The sequence below is a fragment of the Meleagris gallopavo genome, chromosome 6 (assembly GCF_000146605.3).
Source record: "Meleagris gallopavo isolate NT-WF06-2002-E0010 breed Aviagen turkey brand Nicholas breeding stock chromosome 6, Turkey_5.1, whole genome shotgun sequence".
Classification (NCBI taxonomy): Eukaryota; Metazoa; Chordata; class Aves; order Galliformes; family Phasianidae; genus Meleagris; species Meleagris gallopavo.
In genome coordinates, this window is record NC_015016.2 from 23,525,181 (window position 1) to 23,546,166 (window position 20,986).

A 20,986-nucleotide genomic window follows, 5' to 3' on the forward strand; every position below is an offset into this window, starting at 1 on the left:
GATCCAGGTCAGATGTTTTCTTTGCAGCAACTAGTCTTCATTAGTCCTTTAGCACTTAGTCTGTACTTGGCTACTATTTTTAATAATAGAGTAATGACTTAACATACTGCAGGTGTTCAACTAGAATTTTGTAGGAATGGGCCAACACTTAACTGTCTTCAGTGTCTCATCTCACTGAAGTTGGTGGAATCGTTCCCACAAAGGAAGAGTGGGAGATGAAATGTAGGAGAAAGTATTGGGACGCAGCCTTCTCCGTGGTACTTAGCTATCAGTTCGTAGTAAGGTGTGCCTGTAAGATGGACATAGATAAGTATATTACCAAAAATGAAAACACATATGCAAAGAAAGAAGCAGATACTTACATGCAAGAGAGTGTGTATTAAAACCTATTTTTCTCATTCATATATATATATATAGATATAAAGATATATATATCTAAAGTCTCAAAGAAAGAAGTTTAATACGTATAAAAGATTAATAGCTTGGAGAATTAAACTAAGCACAGATACTATGAGTTACATAGTTATAAAAATGCTTTAAAAATCAGTCATACAAGGAATAGCCACAGAAAACTTCTATTCTGAAAACAGATTTATTATTTGCTTTGTTTGGGGGATGGGAGGCTATCTATTTCTCTCAGGTTAAAACTTGCAAATTTCCATCGAAAAATGTTACGAAGATTATTAACTAGCTGCTTAGGACAGCTGGTTATGTTATTCTTAGCAATTTGGCAAATCCAAGGTAAAATTTGTAAAAATCATTGAAGAGTAATAGAGGCAATCCCTAGCATTTCAATTTCATGCCGTTTGCCATAAGCAACCTTGTCTAGTCTGCTAAGGGTATGAACTCAGATTTCTCTGCAGTAAGACACCCAAAGTGTCTGCCATTGAGACAAAGAGCTCTGCAGTGCTGAGTCCTCAGTAAAAGTGATGAAGATTTGAAGAATGTCTCTAAAAAACCTCGTTTGAATGAATAAAGCTTTTAAACAGAGCACAGTTCTCATTCTGTTTCTGATTTGAGTTGTCGAAAAATACACTGAGATGGTCCAGGCTAAGAGGATGGCTGGCCTCATTCATCTAGGTTTTAGGACCGTGAGTTGCAGACTGCTTGTGTATTGTCTCATCAGATCAGTTACACTTTTGGGCTACAACATAGCACTGAGCTGTGTGTATGTGGCAGGGATCACTCCTGAGCCGTGTGTGTACATGGCAGGGATCGCTCCTGGTTTCCTACTACTATGTCACGCATTGCAGTAGCAGATGTGTAGCTGACTTCTTGTCTGTTCAATCCAGGATTGCTTTTATCACTTAGCGCACTGCCAGCAGTGCAGCCAGAGGTTGTCTGTGTGGTATCAAGCAGTAATGTAACAAGCTAGAAATCATTTGCAACTAGCAATGCATATTTACTGAGGTATTTATGGGAAAAACTTCGGCACTACAAGACAAATTAGATCAAATCTGAAAAAGCTTTTAAAATCAGGCTACCATTACTACCGGGTAAGACCTTTTTTCTTTGGATAAATCGCTTGGTAAAAGATAGACAAGAGGAAAGAACACAGTTTATGTGAAAAACACCTATAAGGCAAACATTTATTCCTTTTTCATCATATCTTGATATACTGATTTGTAAAGACTTATATCACAACCTTTGTTATAACTATTGCAACTCATTAAAACCATATTATGTAATATATTTTGACTTTTGGTGTTGCATCCTTACAAAAAGCCAATGGTCTGTATGCACTTACATGTGATCACTGGGAGATTCCATAAATTCAAGATGACAAATTAATGTTTAAAAAAGAAATCCGTAACACCACTACATACAGGAGTCTACAAATTGCTTTATTAAAAAATATTTGTCATGTATTTTTTCTTCCAGTTTCAGTTAGAAATACATAAATTGTTCAACTAGAAAGAAACAGCGTCTTTTTAGAATTATTCTCTTTGGAAGTGATTTAAAAGTGACAGACCTTATATCATTTAAGTAGTGCTTAATAAAGGGATAATTAGCAGATTATCAATATTACACGAATTAAAATTACACCCTGGAGAAGGGGAATTTAATTGAAAACTGTAATTTCTCTCAAAGCCAGATGATGCTTCTTCAAAAATATTTTTGGAGAATGTAATAATAATATGAGATTACTCTTTGGTAACAATTATTTTAATACACTGAAAAGATTTTGCAGATAGGTGTATATCCAGCAAATCATTCATGAATGGACTTTTAGAAGGGAGGAAATACAGAGAACATAAGTAATTTTGGTGGTCTAATTAAAAAGTCATCATCAGGTTGTTCATAGCACTAATACCTTCTGGATCTCTGAAAAGAAGCACATATTTAAATGGCTGTTGTCCTAAATCACATCTGAATTGTATCAATCTTTCCTATAAGGCAGGAATATTAATTCACTATTCTTACTTAAAAGTCAGCCACCGCTTTGGATTTTCTATCAGTATTTTATCAATTTTATCCTGGGATATGCCTCTAATCAGCATTTTAGGAGCAATGTTTTTGAGGATATGTGAGTATCCATGACCTCCGTATTTCATCAACCTATTCTTCGTGTGCACATCATGAGCCATCAGAATTCTGTCTTCATAGCCTTCATCGATCAGCATGCGAATCCTGCAAAAACAAAAAGCATAGCTCTCACTGACAGGTCCTCAACACAGGACTCATCAGTATTTAAACTTCTTACATCTTTGTACTTCTACATTGCATTATGACTATTTTTAGGTACCGAAAAGACACATTCCTTATATTTATTTCAAACTTAAAACATTTGATGTATTGAATTGAAAAAAATCCACTCCACCACACATCTCAAAGTGGATAAGGAAAACTCTTCCCAGTTGGCACAGCTTTGGATTTCCAATCTCACTGAGCCTATGGAGGTATTCAAGAATGTCACCATCGCAAAGCACGGGGCGCAGTTTTTATATGTACAAGTAATAAGTTCTCAGAAAATCTCCTTTTCAGCATGATCAGTTCATGGGGTTAGCTGTTGCTGCTGACACAACACTACTTGTAGTTAACAGCCATTAAGGACCTGACTGGTTGTGCTCAATTACACCAATGCTTTCACATTGTCAGTTAATTCTCATCTAGAATAACCAGGTTGATAAAAATTCTGAATTGTCAACATCATATTCCACATAGACAGTTATCAATCAAACATGTTTCAAATATGCTCATTAAATTAGATAAATAAGACGAGCACTGTAAAGTGCTGGCATGTGCCAGCAAGTAAGAGGAGTTAATGCAGCAGCCCAACTGAACAAACTTGGCAAACTGACAAGCTTGACTCAAAGACTTCTGGTCATTGCCTTGTGGCAAGCCTGCTGCAAGGAGGCCTTCTGTTCCTCATTTCACTCTGGAAATCTTAATCCCTTGCTACACTCAGTTTTTAGAACTTACTCTGCAGGAGTCCAAACTTCTGCACTGCATGACTTTACATCCCTAAGTTTCTGTTTTTCGCTTGCATTGGTAGCAGACCACAGCATTAAAGTGGCAGAGGCAGATAGACTGGACCATTTTTCACTGAGCCACTCAATTCAATCATATGCCAGCACTGTGAAATTCTAATTTTCACCTTCTTGACTGTACTTTGATCAGCAAGAAAGCAAACTCTAGTTCTGTAAGTAACCACACCATATCTGGAAACCCTTACTGTCAGTTTTTATTACAATTACTTATGAGGAGATACATCTAGCATGACCTAATTAGTATGGGCACAGTAGGAAAAAGTCAAGTGTGACAGAGCTTGGTAAGAAAACATCTCCCACAAGAACAATATAAATAGTATATATATTGTAGGATTACGATGTCACCAGTATTTTCTCGAGCTTGAAACACAGAAACCACAAGTTAATCAGAGAATAAGAGCAACAACACTGGAGGGTTGTGTAAGTTCTTGGATGATTAAACATCCTCCTAAGATCATCTTCTTCCACAGCTGGCCTCATTTTGTGGTTTGGGGAGGCATAGGGTCCTTTCCATTCCATATTTGAAGCTTGCTCATTCCTCTAGTTGGTACTTGCTGCTGACGTAGCGAAAAGCTGCCCTTGCAAAAATTCAGTTTTCTACTTACACTGGCAATAGATTGAGTTAAGTACAAACAAATTAAACTCTGTTTGAGTGGGTACTGTCTGACTACAGAAGTTTACTTATATTTTGAATAGATAAGATCTGAACAAACTTTTTTCCATTTAGTTTGGTCAAAATTTGTTCCACTGACACACTTGAAGATCATTTTGATTGCCACCTCTCTGGCACTGCTTGACCAAAAAAAACCCAAACCAAAACAAAAACAAAAGCCCACAAAAAACCCAGCAACTCAGGAAGATCGCCACTGTCATCAAATGCCCAGTGTGGCTGCACCAAAAGCTTAGTAAAATCCACCTAACAGCACTCCTAACTCAAGTGCAGGTTTTCACATCATAGAAAACAAACTTTCAGTATTTTCTGCCTATGAGCAGTGCTGCAATGAACACTCAGGTATCAGAGTTTAAGGAGAGATCTTGGTGGCTAAGCAGGACTCATGGATGGAATGAAAACTTTGCCATGGCTGAACAAACACTTATTAACCAAGGCATAGTCCATCCTTCTACATATTTTCTTCCCAGTACTTCTACGCATGTTGAGAGAGGAGCAACACATTCACATTCTCAGTGTGAAAACTGCAGACTCATTCCAACTCTTCAGAATACTAAGCACAAGACAGAGAGTTCTGTTAGAGAAAGGACTCCTACTGTGAAAAGCAGCAGCAAATGCTTGCCGTAAGTGGCAAACAGTAACTACAACAGCCTTAAAACAGAGATGTTTTGCAGCTAATCTGATGGTGAATGGCAGAAAAGCAAGATCTCAAGTGCAGGTAAAAGCAAGCAAGCTACTTTATTGGTGATCAAGAACCTTACAGGCTTTCTCATGAAAGAGAAAGGAAGAATTGCTTCTGATTCTGGAAGTGGAAAAGACATAAGATAGGCTGGCATCCCACCCCTCAGAAACCTGCCACTTGACTACCCACGAACACTGAAAATGAACAGCAAAGGAGGATGGTATATCTGGACAGAGAGAATGGGGCAATGCTTTGGCAATGCTTCGTTTAGAAGAGCACGGCAGACCTGTCTGCAGCTGAGCCGGCACCGCGTACACTGCTGAAATGGGGAAGAGGGATCCTGCCAGTAGGGCCAATATTTTCACATTGTGAATGTGAAGAGAATGATAGCTCTGAAGAGACAGGAACCTCATCCTTCCAAAGCAGGAAATGACAAAGCAAACAGGGAAGATAAATGATAAAAGTGTGAAAGAACAAGCGTAGTTTTCAGGATGGAAAAAGGGAATTAAATCCATGCAAGAAAACCAATGAGTTTTGCTCACTTGTGAGAAGGCATTACAGGCTCAGACAATGCTTGGTAGTGACACTGGGCTTCAAACAAAAGTCAAATCTTAACACATATCCTATATTTCCAGACTTCCCTTTTATAATTTGACAGTCTATATACATCCAGTAAATGATAAAATTAAACAAAATCAGCATGGAATTAGGACAGAGAATGAAGCTAAAGCAGCTTTTGATCTTTTTCTCAAGTTATACTCCACGACTCTCTGACGCCACGTTTTCCTTTGCAGATAGAAGAAATTATACATGGTGCCCTAAAGAAGTAACAGCAGGAAAAAAAATCCATTCTTTTAGTATGAGAAAAGACAGTTTTGAACTGTAAGCAGAACTGCTCTGTGATGCCCTTTAAGATGTATACCAATAATATTAATTTGTCAATGGCAATGCTATTGCTTAAACCACATTGAAGCAGGTACCTTGCAATTCTGTCATTGTCACTTGGCATGTCAATGTCAGGTTGGAAGTGGTAATAGATGAATTCTGTACCAAATAGGTCATACTCCAGATAGCATCCAAGTTTAGCAAATTCCAGAAGCTTCTTTGTATCAAATATGCTCCTGCAGAACACACAGAACAAAATGTCAGCACTGTAAAAGGAAAAAAAAACCTCATGGTAGGATGGTAAGATATTTTGTGACTTCCTACTTGTAAGGAACAAAAACAATAACATAAGATGTTGAAAAACAGAACTCATGTTTGACACATGCAACATAACCTGATACACAGCACTGTCTTCCAATCATGCATTAAATGCAAATGAAGCAAAAGCAACTCTTCCCCCATGATATAATAAAAACATTTACAATCATCTTTAAATGGAAACAGAAAGGTTACTTACTTTCGATATCACTGAACTACTAAATAGACATCCAAACAAGGAAGGACATTTAAGGAGGAGGTTAACTCAGTGACATTTAAAAAAAGACAATGGATTGCTTACGTAAGACAGATTTACTTTCCCAGAAGAGTTATAGGAGACAGATACATCCAAGGCTTGTTTCATCCATCAAGCACCGTTAATACATAACTTTGTCTTTAGTTTCCATAATGTACAGTGATGTCTCCAGACTGTCACTGGAAATGCAATATATCACAGTCTGCACTGGGATGTGGCCAGAACACCTTAAGGAAATGCTCTTATGAAAATATATAATGGGTCTGCAAGTAGCTGAGGTATGGCTTTTGCATCAGATTTGAAAAGTGAAGAAACAAAGCTACTAAAACCCATCACTCATTTGGAAAAGAAGAATAACTTTACAGCTCTGAGATTTTTTCTCTGAAACATTTTTACCAAAAATATAAACTACGCAAATGAAAAACAAGAACAACAAGAAAATCCACTATCCAACCCTCAAATGTAAACCTTTTAACCCAGGTAAATTTATTTGTATAACCATTACACATTTTTTGCATCTAGGGAGAAAATAGCTTTCCACCAGGGCAACACAGTTAACCAGAATGGCTGCAGTTCTGTTCTTCTCTTATTGCTGATATTCACGTCAGAATTTTATCCTATACAATTACATCACAGTCTGCTGCTATGGAAATGGTTGATGTCACAAATTCAATACATTACGACTTAAGAGGATCAAGGAGGAGGAACAGATGAGAGAGAGAACTCCTGTTGAGAGAAGCCTGCCATCAGTAAGAGTCTAAGACTTGCCAAGTAAAAGTAACTGAAAATGTTATTTTAAAATAAACGTTACAGTTTACAATGATTGAAACCACATGTGTTTTCATGGTGCAGAACAAGCACGTGGGTTATTCTAGATCCAGTCACACTCAGCTCAGACAGTAGCCAAGAGTACCTATGCCTGTGCAGTTACCCTATGTGTTTTTGAAAACAAAAACAAAAATGAATCAGGCAAATAATAATAATAATAAAAAACAAAAAACAACAAACAAACAAAAAAAAACAACCCAAAAAACACTCCACCAGCAACGTATTTCAAAATCACAGCCAGAACAACAGGTTTTGGAAACTACACTTAGCAAGCACAGTGGTTTTGCAAGAGCAGGACAGCTTGATTTCCCCAGCCCTTGGGTCCCCTTGGAGGCCCCATGGATGCAGCAGCAGCAGCTCCCAGTTCCAGTGGCTGGTCCGTGTGCTGGATGTAGGCGTTGGGGCAGCATGGCCCTCAGCTGTCCTGAACGCAAGGAAAATGAGATGGGACGCAGGTCCTGTAGGCTGGACTTCATCTGTAAGTCACCTAAAGGACACCCACCGAGACACTTTCAGACCAACACTCCTAACAGTTGCTGTGAGTCTTTGAACAAAAGCTCCTGAAGCAATGGATGCTGATCTCTACCAAAATACCTTTACAACCTTAATCTCCATTAAGGGATTGGATTCAGTAGCCAAGATTCAGGAGCTTTTGCTTCCTAGCCTTCATGTGCACTGTATTTCCAAGATGGACACTTGCTACCTTTTGTTCTAAGATGCTAAATGGCAAAACGGTGGCCTGCATTTTAGTTTTAGCATTTGACTGTAAATCCACCTGAAAACTGCCCCTCTGCGTATGTCAAAAGCTGGCATGAAATATGGAGCTATGTACAAATTCATCTCACACTGAAGGGGCTGGGATGCTCCCACATGGATTCTTCTCAGTGAAAGAGACTTAAAATGTTAAACGCACATTGCAAAGCCAAACTTCACAGCAGTTTAGAGCCTGTGTTACAGCAACGGCCAACCTGAATGTGTGAAAATAACGATAGAAGAAAGACAGAATAAGGAAATGCCATATTGCTTATCAGTGGTCGTAAGAGAAACTGCACCTCTGCCTTGACTGTTTTTCTACTTACGTTGCTTATTTTTTCCACCAATAAATCACTGAATCCAATGACTTACAACAGTGTATAAAGGCAAAAAAACAGAACTGATGTTGATGTTGGAGCAAAAACAGGTCTGTAAGTTCTGATGCTGCAGCCTGCTCAGTCATCTTTCACAAAAAGATTTAAGCCATCAGTTTTTCTTAAGAACTAAGAAGAAAAAAAGAGCTATACATACAATGGAATTCAGGTAAATACATAAGGAAAGGCCATATCATTTCTGTATCATAGAATATAAGTAAAATTTCATGACACTGAATATTATGCTCCTAAAATCCTCATACAAAACACCGAGCTCTGTACAAATACACAAAACCTGCAGCGTGATTTGTAAGCTCATAGAGCCTATAATGATTAGAAATTTGGAGATCAGAGCTCTTGCCTGCATTACACTCATATTGAGGACAAACAATCCAATTGCTGAGAGTCATATGACCACAAGCAGTCTCCAATATTCAACAACTGTCCAAACTAATCAATGCTTGGACTTTTTCCAACTCATCATGAGCCGCACAAGATCACACAAAAATGATTTGTTAATAGAGAGTGTGTTTCTAAATTGGAGTGAGAAAAGCACACTGGTTCTTCCACACGTCTGATGTAGGGCTTCACGTTTTTACTCTCAAGGAAACTAGAATTTTGCTCTGTGGTCTAAGGTAAGGATCATCCAAAATCCAACAGTTTTCATTTTAAGTAGTATTTCTTCTGTCTGATAGAAGAATTGAAAAGATCCAGCTTTGATCCAGAATCCACCCAAATCAGTGAGTGCTCCATTAGCATCAGTGAGATGGTGGCCAGCCTCATAACAATGGTCCAGTTTCCAAAACGCTGGAATCCCAGCAGCCCCCACCATGTCTGGGAAAGCCACTCAGCATCCAGTTCTCATGACTTGCACAGGCAGGTGAATTCATCGAATCTTCTTTAAGAAACAGAAAAGTGCAAAATGCTGCTACGGTTATTCCTAATCTTGCATCCAGAGCTTCTGAAGGAGTGTTTAAAATTTGTGGGTGTTTTTATCAGTACGAACCTAAGAGCTGATCCAGATCAAAGTGCTGGAAACTGATCAGGCTTTATATAAGGAGTTACATATTTAAGGTCAGTAAACACAAAAATATACTTCATGTCACGATATCAGAGCACAATAAAAAATAGTTTTTTGCAGACTTGCTCCCCAGAATTCCACGAGTTGTGGAAGCACGACCAGAAGGAGAGCTGAGCAGCCCGCTTACCTGTCAAGGTGAGACATGACTGTTTTGGAAGTGTCAGCCCCAGCTTCCTGCAGGATGCGAACTATCTGGAAGGGTGCATCACTGTGCCTGCCAGGGTGGATGATGATGGGGCACCCGATCTGTGCCTGTGCGTGTGCAGCCGCCTGCAGCACCCTGCGCTCGCTTGCGGTCATGGGCCAGGAGCAGCCGATCTCTCCCACCACGCCACACCTTGATGTCAGTCCCATCTGCTCCATGGAGGATCTCATCAACAATGATGCCTGTGAGCTGAGGATTGGGGAAATGAGGTTTTTTGTTAGTAGTACCATTTTTATTAAAGAAGCATCAGATGTGTCCTATGGATGCTGTGCAAGCTATACTACTGAGGTCCTTTTGGACTTATTTAACAGTTGGGTGTGTGAAAATGCTGCAGTTAAAATCTAGTTTCTGCCAACTAACATTAACCTAGCCATTAACTAAGACCAAAATAAACAGAGAAAGAAATCAATATAACAGTATCCACACTTAAGAGCATTTCTCCCTCAATTGTCCAGTTTGTAGGGAAAGCAGGTCCGCACACAATTTGAGTACTGATTTAAGCTGGTGGATCCAGAAACAATTCCTGCTAAATCAGGGCTCAGCAAATAAGGAATCCTTATTATTCAGACAGGAAAGGAAGAAAGTCTGGCAAAGATTCCCGGCCACAGGACCCAAAAGTCAAGTTTAAGGCAAATCCTGCTCTTTGGAATGCAAATGTAAAACTACAACAACTCAACTGACGCCAGAACTACAAGCAGAAATCTCAGCTGAGCATATGCCGAACCCTCCATCCTATGATCACACACCTTCTGCTTCATGTATAACCTACCTACCAAACGTTTCTATAGACAACCAGACAGGGAATTCGCTTTTTTCACTTCTCTCCTGAGATCAACTTAAAGAACATTGCTCCTGTATCAACAATACTCTCATTTCACTAAACACCTCCGTGAACTTACAAACACCTACATATCTCCCTCATTCAGCTAAGGTTAGCCAAAAGAAATAATCAAATTATCTTTGCCTAATCAGAAAACATGTCATTAAGTCAAATTAGTCTTACCACAGATCAGTCATTGTACAATTCTTTGTAGTAACCATAAGGGCTGCTCTAAAAGTAATGTCTCCTATTTTATGATGCTGACCCAGAACATCAGATGCGGATGTTGGTGGCACAGCAGTAGAGGTGGAACCTTGCCTCCAGTATTCTGTTACATGTTGCCATGTGACAGATGGCAGCAGAGGGGCAGTCTGACAAAACGGTGTGTGACATGAAAGTGTGGATGAAGCCAAGGTGTGTGAATTCCACCATGCGGAAAAAAATTGCATTCAGTGACATTCATTGATGCTTGCTGAATGTTTATGGAGACCAAACAGTGGATGTGAGCTGAGTAAGCCGATGGGTGGTGCATTTCAGTGGTGACGGTGACACTGGGTCACCTCCGCTAGTGCAGACTGTTACAAGCACAGCATGCAGGGAAATCCCTGCTAAATGCTGAAAAAGTGTTTTGTAGCTGAGGATTTGCTCTATCAAATATTTTCACTGTGCTCTTTGCATCTGTTGTAGTTTCCAGGGAAATAAGCAGGCGTTACTTGTGGAGCAACATATATAATTGTCTTTTGGACTGGATTAAGTATTGATTAACCGCTGACTAAAGGACACCTGCTGCACTCCATCAAATACTGAAAGGAAAACCTTTGCCCAAGGACATCTATTTGTACCAAATTCTAAATGTTTAGGAAAAGCGCTATCCTACAGCTTGTTCCACTTCTGTCCACTGAGGTTTACAGTACTATATCACATTACATCTGCTGAAGTTTTAAACATTCATTTTTAAAATGAATTTGACTCATTTGTAAACTGTGATAGATTAAAAAACAACTTTTCTCAACTCTACACATTCACATTCACAGCCTCCTGCCTTGGAGAGTTCCCTCCCTTCTTCTCCCTATCATCACATTTTCTTAATAAAAGATGAATGAATATTTATTATTGTAGAAATATCTGGGGATCTCGGTCATTATTAACACATCGTCTTGGGCACCGTGCAAACAACAGGATTTAGATTCTGCCCTGAAAAGCCTGCAAAACGGTAGAGAAGAGAGAAATAACTGGCAGCTTGAGCAGATTGATGATTTACAACTGTCCTATAAATACTGCTATTTTTTATGCTTTTTACAAGAATTCTGTGTGATCTAATTGGGAAGTAATTACCAGGGAAATAGACAAACGAGGAAGAAGAGATATGCTTTTTCCCTAAATAACTGTAAAAAGGATAATTGGTGTTGTACCAGATGCCTACATGAAATATTTTATTTTCCTTTTGCTGTTGCATTATAACTAATCCCTGAGAGAAAACAGACCTTAAGAACTAGAAATGCTGACAGATAATCCCAGTACACACCAGTAGGGCTGGGCCAGCTATTACACAAAAGCAGGAACGCTGCTCTCGAGTTTTGCAAATTAAGAACTTAAGGATTTCATCCATTTTGTTTGAAGTTCTCTCCGTCTTCCACACATCCAGAGATGATTCACAGCAGAGAGGCCCCAAGAAATGCTTAAAACTTACCTGCTCCACTGTCATAGCCTGCGTTTGAGAAGAGTGTGTGGAATCCACATAAAACCCAGCCCCAGCAATAATATGGACTCCAGTTTCTTCAGCGAGTTTCTTCAAAGTCTTCATATCCCGACGGATTCCCGTGGTTGTGTTCTCCACAATAGTTCCACCACCTGCTGCTTTAAAATGCAGCAGCTCCTCCCTCACGGCATCCATCTCCTGACACAGAAGAAGGTTGTCTTTATGGCTGTAGGGATTCTGCTTGATCCAAAACAAGTTCTTCATCTGGATGGGCCCCTCAGACAAAGGCTCCTGGCCTGGTGAAGGTGGACAGAAGAAGCTGCTGTAGTCCATGGACAAGTGTTCGTGTGTCAACGTACAGCCGAGCTGCTCCGGCTCCACCAGGCCCAGCACAGTCTGTGCCTTTCCACTCAAGGAAGACATTTTTCTTCAGCTATTGTAACGGGAAAAAAAATCAGATTTGAAAAATTCTGGGAAGAAGAAAGAAAACAAAACATTTTAGAAAATGCAAAAGCATTTCTTAGAAAATTTCTGAATTCTCACTCACACAAATATCTACATCCAGTGTGCGCCTGAATGGTTTCAACATGGTTTCAGCAGAACAATCAATACAAAAAACAAAGCATTTATGTTATCCAGTTACAACCGTGCCAGTACCCTAACACTATAAAAATATCACATTTCAGTAAAAGGAAATCATCATCATCATTTATTGTGCAGTAGCCAGTACCACATTAAGATAAACGTTTCCTATTTAATAACAACCACTGCATGTTCATTTTGGATTCTCTACTCTTTAGCAGCTGTCAAATTTTGTCATCTTGAATTTTGTCAGCTTGAGCCACCAGATGAACACACTTGGCATCCAAACTGAGTATTCCTGACTGCTACTTTCATTCTGTGTCCTCCAAGACGGGCTTTCCCCTTCCTACATTGAGGAGCCTTGTGTGCTCCAGCACAAGGAACACAGGGAGGGGGCCAAGTGCTCAGACTCTTAGCATGGGCTGAATCCTGCCAGCCCTGCTTGCCTAGCCCCGGGCAGCTCCTCTAATCGACAGCAGACATGGAAAACCCAACCTGACCCCATCCAGCTGGGCAGAAATTCCAGCGTGCTTCCAAAATGCTTTTTCCATCAGCTTCCCTGGCCAAATATTTTACCAGTTGCGAACAGACCTTAGCCTAACATTTAATTTATATGGCTCAGCCTCTATGCTGAGCTTTTTTTCCTTATCTTTAACATAAATGAAACCACGTTATTTTTCAAAACTTCAAATGAATGGTGACAAAGACATACCTGTAGGCTACTATCTACAATTGGCTCACATCACAGACATCTGCTCAGTGGAAGTTTAGCCTGGATCTCTACAGGTTAGAATTAGCTGCTCCATTGGGATTTGGGGGGATTTTTCTTCTTTTGGGGGTGGGGGTGGTCTTTTTAGTTTATGTGCCATATTAACATTAAACACAGCTGACTACTCAGTTCATGTTAGATCTTCCTGATGCTAGCTGCAAAGGCTTGAGGATATGTAGTTACAATCCCTAGTCAACCAAAATCAGCAGTTATGAAACAAAATACATGTTTAATCATGTCCAGAGGACAGGACTAACTAGAGCATGCATTATTGATTAAAGAGAGAGGTCTTTCCCATTTCTGTCTCCCTTTAGTGAATAATATCACAAACATGGATTTGCCATTGGTGAAGCCCTCAGAAGACATTTTCCTTTTAACTGCTAATGTTAATCTACTAGGATGACAGAAAGCTGAAATCTGAAGGGCACTCGAGTCTGCATATCAAAGGACAGCAGAACACCTATAGCTCTTTGGATATACTTTCTTTTCATGAGCAAGACTCACTGTCAGAGTACACTTGTCACAGTGACCTGTAGAAGGCAGACGTCACCTGTCGAGTTAAGTTTGCACTGCTGGCAGTTCCTTTATCTGAGAACTAGACCATCCATAAGAAAAAGAAAAGACTGACTGACCGTACTTCTTGCTCTCTGTGTAAGGAGACGTGTGTGATAATTCCATTTAGGAAGAACTGTTCTTTTATGAATTTCATTTGTACACTTGCACTGACTTGTTTGAGAAGGCAGAAGAATAATTATTCTCATAGAACAGACTGCTGGCTGACTAATAGAATGATTTATTTTTTGCCAAACAAATTATGAAGTGCATGATTTCAGAAAATATTATTCTTGAGCAAACACTTAAAAGCAAAATACCTGTCTTAGTCAGAAACTGCTGCTAACTGCAATTCAATTAAGTAACCCAGCCATTAATTGCATTCTGGAATAAAGCGATGCTCTATAGAGCAGCCCACTATTCTGGAGAAAGTTCAATGATCTGAGTCATTCTTATGCACACGGCAAAGAGACTATATGATAAATGTACTCTCTACTTTTTTTTTTTCTTTTCATTAACCATCAATGCTCTGGTGTGCAGAAGGACCCCAGCAACACAAAGAGTGATATCCCATTGTGGCAGGAACCCAGCACACAAAGAGTGATACCCACTCTGTATTGCAGAAGCATTTTTTTCATTATGTTCTTTCACTGATGATTTTCAAATCAATGTATTAAGTTAGGAAAACAAACCTATATAAATATTTAGGTCTCTAAATATGTAAGTCTTGAAGCTCTTTTAAAAATTCAGACACAAAATAACAGGAGTTATTTATTCAGTTACTTGACACTTTAGTGACTCCAAATAGCCATTCTATGTGATTCAGAAGTTTTGCTCACTTTCCAGTGTGTTTCATTTAAATAAAAACTGAACTTTCAACATTTGGTCCCGTCAATTCCTTTCTGATACAGGTAAATTAGATTACCCTCAATTAATCTGGCCTGAAGACTGGGAAGACCCATGGTTGTGTGTAATCTTCATACAGCCCGAGGCTGCTGCCTTCTGATTTACAACAGCAGGAAACATCTAGAATTACCTGTTACAGTGCCAGGATTCTCTTGTAGTAGGTATTAATCTGTTAATTTTTAGACTCCAGAGTTCAGATTATAGCATATCTACAATGCTTACAAAAGCACTACCTATTACTGAACCTTTTGATTGAGGCCAAGTATTTTTATGACTGTAAGAAGCATCTCAAAAATGGAAAATGACACAAACAGCATTTAAAGTAGGCCTAATTTTATCTTACTGAGAAATATGATTAACATTAATGTCAGTGTGTGCTTACTAACACAATTTTAGAAAACCAACACTTCTAATAAAAAAAATATTACGAGCACTAAAGACAGCCAACAATTTGTGACTGGAATTATTTTTAAAAACACTGTCCTGTTATCTTCTTTATTGTCATTTACATAGACAGCATGCCATGAATATGCTGTAATGATACATTATTCTTGATCAGATTTGCCTAATGGAAACATAATTTAATTAATGACTTTAAAACAGATTTATGTGCAAACAGCTATTAAGTTGAATAACGACTGCTGCTTAACTTAAACGTGTACATGTTTCTTCAGAAAGCAACGTCCATAGACTTTACTAATGACTGCTCTGCCGTGTTTTACACCTAACTTTCCTCCAAAAGTTTGTTCTTTCGTACTCTTGGGGACTGAATTCATATCCTCTCATTTAGCCATCTAAAATGGTGCACATCTTCTACAGAGTAATTGCCTAGACCATTCTCGTAGTGGGATAGAAAACATATCCAGAGGCAATTCATGCAGCCTACTCTGAATGTATGAGACAGGCCGGGACAAGTTCTGTATCTGTATCTGCCTCCTTCCATGGGCTACGCAGTCAAGAAACAGCCCTGGACAAGCATTTTAGGTGGTCCCATAGGAGATGTGTAGATTCTGCCTCCTGACTCCTCACCCAGGTCGAGGGGAGGGGAAAGAATGGGAGGGAAAAAGGAGGAAAAGGTGTATCTCCCTACGACAACAGATAAAGGGGCAGCTGCCTACCTGGCCATAACAGTATTTTGGTTTTGGAAATCTCCAATTTACACTCTAGTAGTGCCAAAGCATTTCCCCACAGACCAAGGTTCCTCTAAAAGAGAAATAAATGATATTTCCTGAAAATTACATACTGAGATAAAAGGGAAATAGATGTAATCTTTAAGATACAATCAAATGTATTTTTTCACAACAGCCTTCAAACATTGTCCTGTAATAAACTCTGGCCAAACCCTTACAACTCATTGTATGGTGCACAAAATACAACTCTCACTGTTAGCCTACTGTTAAATACTGGTGACGGAAATATTTTTTTTCTAGCAGCATTATTAAGAGAAAAGAAACTTGCTGCTAAAAAGGTCACCGTACTGCATTCCTTGCTCCGATAAAAACTCCACTAAATTCAATAGATGGTTTGACTGAATACCAACAGCAAGATTTGTGCTTCTGCTTTCCCCATCTGAAACGTGCACATCAGCCATGGTGTCATTTAATGGTCTTGTAATGGGATGTCTTCCTAGGTTTGGATTAGTTGCTTCCTACAGTAATCTCATATTGCTGAAACATTATAAACACACAGGCACAGCTCCTACATGCTAACGCTGCACTTGTTTTGATTCGGTAAGCACATTTTAATGCTGCTAGCACAGATTCTCTCCAGACTTGTATGAGAATCATTTTATTGTCTTTACATTACAATGCAAGATTACAGTGACACCAAACCCTGACTGAGGTGACAAAAAAAGAATTACAAGAATGCAAAAAAAGAGTGGCTGGTGAATAGATATTTATTATATTCAAAAAAATTAAACATGGCTGCCATTTAGTAATACTGGTTGCTCTGGTGCATGGGGAACATCGCAAGAGGGTCTTTCCCTGTATAATCAGGTAATCCTAGGAAGTGTGATACAACACAGGTTTGCTATGTACTTATAGCTGGAGGAAACACTTTAAGCACTCAGTTCTACTGTGAGCGACCTCTACAATGCACAGAAAAGCCCGTATCAGAAATGCAGAGCATAGATACGGTGAGCTACTACAGAGGTTTATAGGGTGAAACTATTCTCCCTTTTCCCCAGCACACAAGCAAGTTTTCTAAGTTCTCTGATACACGAAAACCTGAATTTGGAAATGGAGTCAAGGGACAATGAAAAAAATGCAGGTTTCTGGGCAAACTCTTGTCTCTTCTGCACACACAACAGATGTGCTTCTTTGAAGGTGAAGCAGATTATTTCCATTAAAGTCCTAACCGTCCTACCTTGATTGAATGATAAGAAGTGACATTGGTTGTTTTCTTATCCCAGACTGGAGCTATGAGACTAACAGACCTTCTGAATTTCATGCTAACTCATAAAATAAAGCAGCAGCAGGTCATCTTATCCATCCGAGCAGAGGTAGTGCTTTCTTTATTCACTAGCTTTATATTCTGTTGCTTAAAAAAAGAAAAAAAAAAAAGTCTCATGACAGCTTTTCATTGTATGGCCCCTTGCTTAGTGCAGAAGTACTAAGGGAAAAGGAATATGCAGTGCTGTCTCCCCCCCAGTTCTCAGTAAAAATGCATCAGAATGGCCTATTAGTACCACCTGCAAGTAACACTGGGGCAAGTCTTAGTGTCCTAAGGATCTATGTGTGCTAGGAGTGATTTTTCTTACCTTGATTAAAGCCCTCTGACAGGAGGTCAACACTTCCAGCATCTCTCTCTTACAGGAGCTCTCAAATAACCCCATAGAAGCATAAATTGTAGCTCTTCCCTTAATAGGGCACTTGCAGTTTCTCATCTTTGTGTGGCTATACTTTCATGGAAAAGTAAGAACCTCACCATTTCATGTGTCTGTAATCTCCTGACTGGGTAGGAATTGGCCAGTGGATCCGAAAACAAGAGATCCCTGGGGGGAAATAATCAAAAAGCACTGCTCATCCCTTGTATTTTTTTTCCCTTAAACACATGGTCCCAGAGATATTCAGAATAATGTGCTAACACAGCGGCCTTCAACAACCTAGCTCTGGTCCTACAGCAATGAGAAGCACCATTTCCTTTTAGAAGCCAAGGTAAAAGAAATTTCAAACACTGTTTTTCCTCTACATTTCTTACATATGATTTGAGCAACCAAAACGTTTTTAGACAACAGAAGTAGAAATAAGACTTTGCTTTGTTACAATATGTGCCATGAAAAAAAGTTACAAGACTTTTAGCAGAGCACTACCTAACCCTGCAATGACAGAAGTCCCAGCAAAACACACGTGTAAACACATCTCAAGCAGTTACATGCTGGAATGGTATTGGCAATGTCCTACAAACTAGCAGCAAAGATACTTGAGTTGTAAGAGAATTTAAACACTATTTCAACATAGGGGAAAGGCCAATATATTGATTTGTTGCCCTTGGAACCTTTGAAAAATACACCTTCGGGAAAGGAACTGGGCAAGTGAGAGCAAAGCTTTTAGAACCTTCATCTGGAAGGATAAGCGAACATTCTCACTGCACACTCCCTGCATTGCTCAGCTACTGGCAGAAAGCTGACCTTCCAGCATCATGCAGCCTGAAGGTCACATTCTCATGCTACTCTGGTCCTGAGTCAGACAAGCACAGAACTGATTTCTTCCTTACCATTTAATACACACACTTTTAAAAAATTTGGTTAAAGTTCAGCTGCTGTTAAGATAATAGAGTCAGTCTTTCATTTTACCTTATTTCTACGCAGATACCAGACTCAAAACTGAGGCTTCTCAGAGCAAAGTCACATGGAAATTTCTCTTCCTCAGAGATCTGAGATCAACATCCCCATAAATGTTTTTTCATCAACTTCTCCTTTATAAGAACTCCAGGGGATTCTTAGTTTGGGCAGCTTCCAAAACTACTCCTGATAAAAGGTCATATAAAAATTCTGCCCCAGGATCAAGCATTACATTAATTATATTTTACATGCACGTACAGTGGTTTTAGGCCAAATATCAGGACTGAAGTCACTTTCCACTGTATAACAGTCTGTGCAAACACGGGCCAAGGCCTGCATGCTGATACATGTGTTTGTATTCCTAGGGCTAAAACGAATCTTATTTGCTTCTCATGGTGCTGGGTTACAAGCGCACGCTCTCTCGCTGTGACAGTGTAAAACAGGAAATGAATATGTCTCCAGTCCTCATTCTCTCCAAAATTCAGATCTGAAACTTAAGCATACAGCTAACTACCATTATTCTTATCGATTTAATTGGTTTTCTCTTTACTTAAGGTCATGCATATCTCCATAGCATGGATACAAGGTTTAGTGCCTCATCTGAGATGGCATACTGCGGCAACTTCTGTTCCAGCAGAATATAGTCCACACAGCCAAACATGAGGCAACCAAATGCTGGGGTGCAACTTAGAGCTGTCTTGTAAGTCAGAGTCCATCTTTATAGAGTCTGTATGCTTTGTTAGTGGTCAAAGTCAATCACAGAAACACGGAATGATTTGGGTTGGAAGGGACCTTTAACATCATCTAGTTCCACACTCCCCTTACTGGCAGGGACACCTCTCACTAGACCAGGTTGCTCAATGAACTCTTACTTGTACAGCCTGGACTATGCACTCACCCTCAGTTGGGCACAATATCAGAACAGCAGGAACAACTGAAGCTGGAAAGGTTGTCAGCTCTCCTGCATATCCTTTGGCTTTTTCAAAGCACAGTTGAATTGTCGCAGTTAACAAGAACTGTATAGAGAACTGTCTTCTCTTTCTGTGTCACAGAGTAACAAAGTATAAGATACAAACTCAGTATCTTTGTCCTGGAATCTTTGTCCTGGAAACTACTAATTAGTTGCACTGCAAGAAATCTTTGATACCCAGAGTGAAAGGAGCAACAAAGAGTGGGATCTCCACATCAAAGTTTACAGCCCTCAAGAGTCCCAGCAGTGAGACCAGAAGAACTTCTCCAGACCCATCTGAAAATGCCCAATGGTAAGCAAACTGTGGAGAAGGAGTCTGATGCAAGCAAAAATCCAGCTTTATTAATTTTCATGAAACCTTAAGAAATCTTGGCTTCAGCTTGCTGAAGAATGAATGTTGTTCAATGTTTTAATTTCTGAGAGATGGAAAAAATATTTTAGATCCACATGAAGTGAAATAAGAAATAAAGTACACAGAATGTTCAGAGAAACATTCCTTTAATCAACACTCTCTGATGCCATATGGCTGACTATATACTGATTTTGATATGTGAGGAGCAGGCTGAAGTCTTCCCAAGCAGAGAGGAAAGTGGTGACACTTGCTCCTGCTCCACCACGCATTAATTTAATAAGTTAACACTGGTCACCTACATGAAATGTAATTAAACATCTGAATGCCATTGTTGCCACCTTTGATTATTACTACAAAAATGAATGTGATGATGGTGACATGAGGGCAAATATTATGTCTGTTAAATTCCAAAACATGAGAGGCACACATAATAATAAATGACACATATGTTGTCTTTCATGTAACAATCCCGAAGTACCTGACAAAACGATACAAAACCACCTATTACAAGCATCATTTCAGCCATCACCAAACCACAGCCTGCAGCAGGAAAAAGGCAACAACCTTTAAACACTACAGAACATATTACGGCAGATAATGTTGAATAACAAACACATCCAGCATAAACTGCAGGGCAATTCTACACAGGCAAAACATTATTTTCCAAAAAAGAAGAGTGACCACTGGCTAATAGCATGTTTCATTCAAGAGCTATCACAGGCTTCCAGCACACAGAAGACGGCATTCTCAACAAGAAATGCACCTAAAATAAAATAGAATATCTTCAGATTTCCTAGGGGTCATTTGTACTGACAGTGAACTTGCTCGGCCACAAAAGTTGTTCATCTGAGCTGGTCACCAACGTGACGTATATGTTCCAGCTCAGGATCGGGCCCACCTCAGCACAGTGCCTACTGCAGGGGCTGCCCAGCACTGCTGGCTGGTGCTCAGGGAACCTTGCTGAACATCTGCCCTGGCACGGCGCGCTCCTTCCCGCTGCCCCCGCACC

The 20,986-nt window shown here is 39.6% G+C and overlaps 1 protein-coding gene across 1 annotated transcript; it reads right to left on the reverse strand.

Annotated features, from left to right (window-relative positions):
- Positions 1–1,823: 1,823 nt before the first annotated feature.
- Positions 1,824–12,543, reverse strand: PTER (phosphotriesterase related). The gene is given in 5 exon segments (XM_003207045.4): positions 1,824–2,631; positions 5,824–5,964; positions 9,466–9,674; positions 9,676–9,732; positions 12,054–12,543. Coding segments are annotated over 5 exon segments (1,050 nt in total). The 5' UTR covers positions 12,486–12,543; the 3' UTR covers positions 1,824–2,420.
- Positions 12,544–20,986: the final 8,443 nt, after the last annotated feature.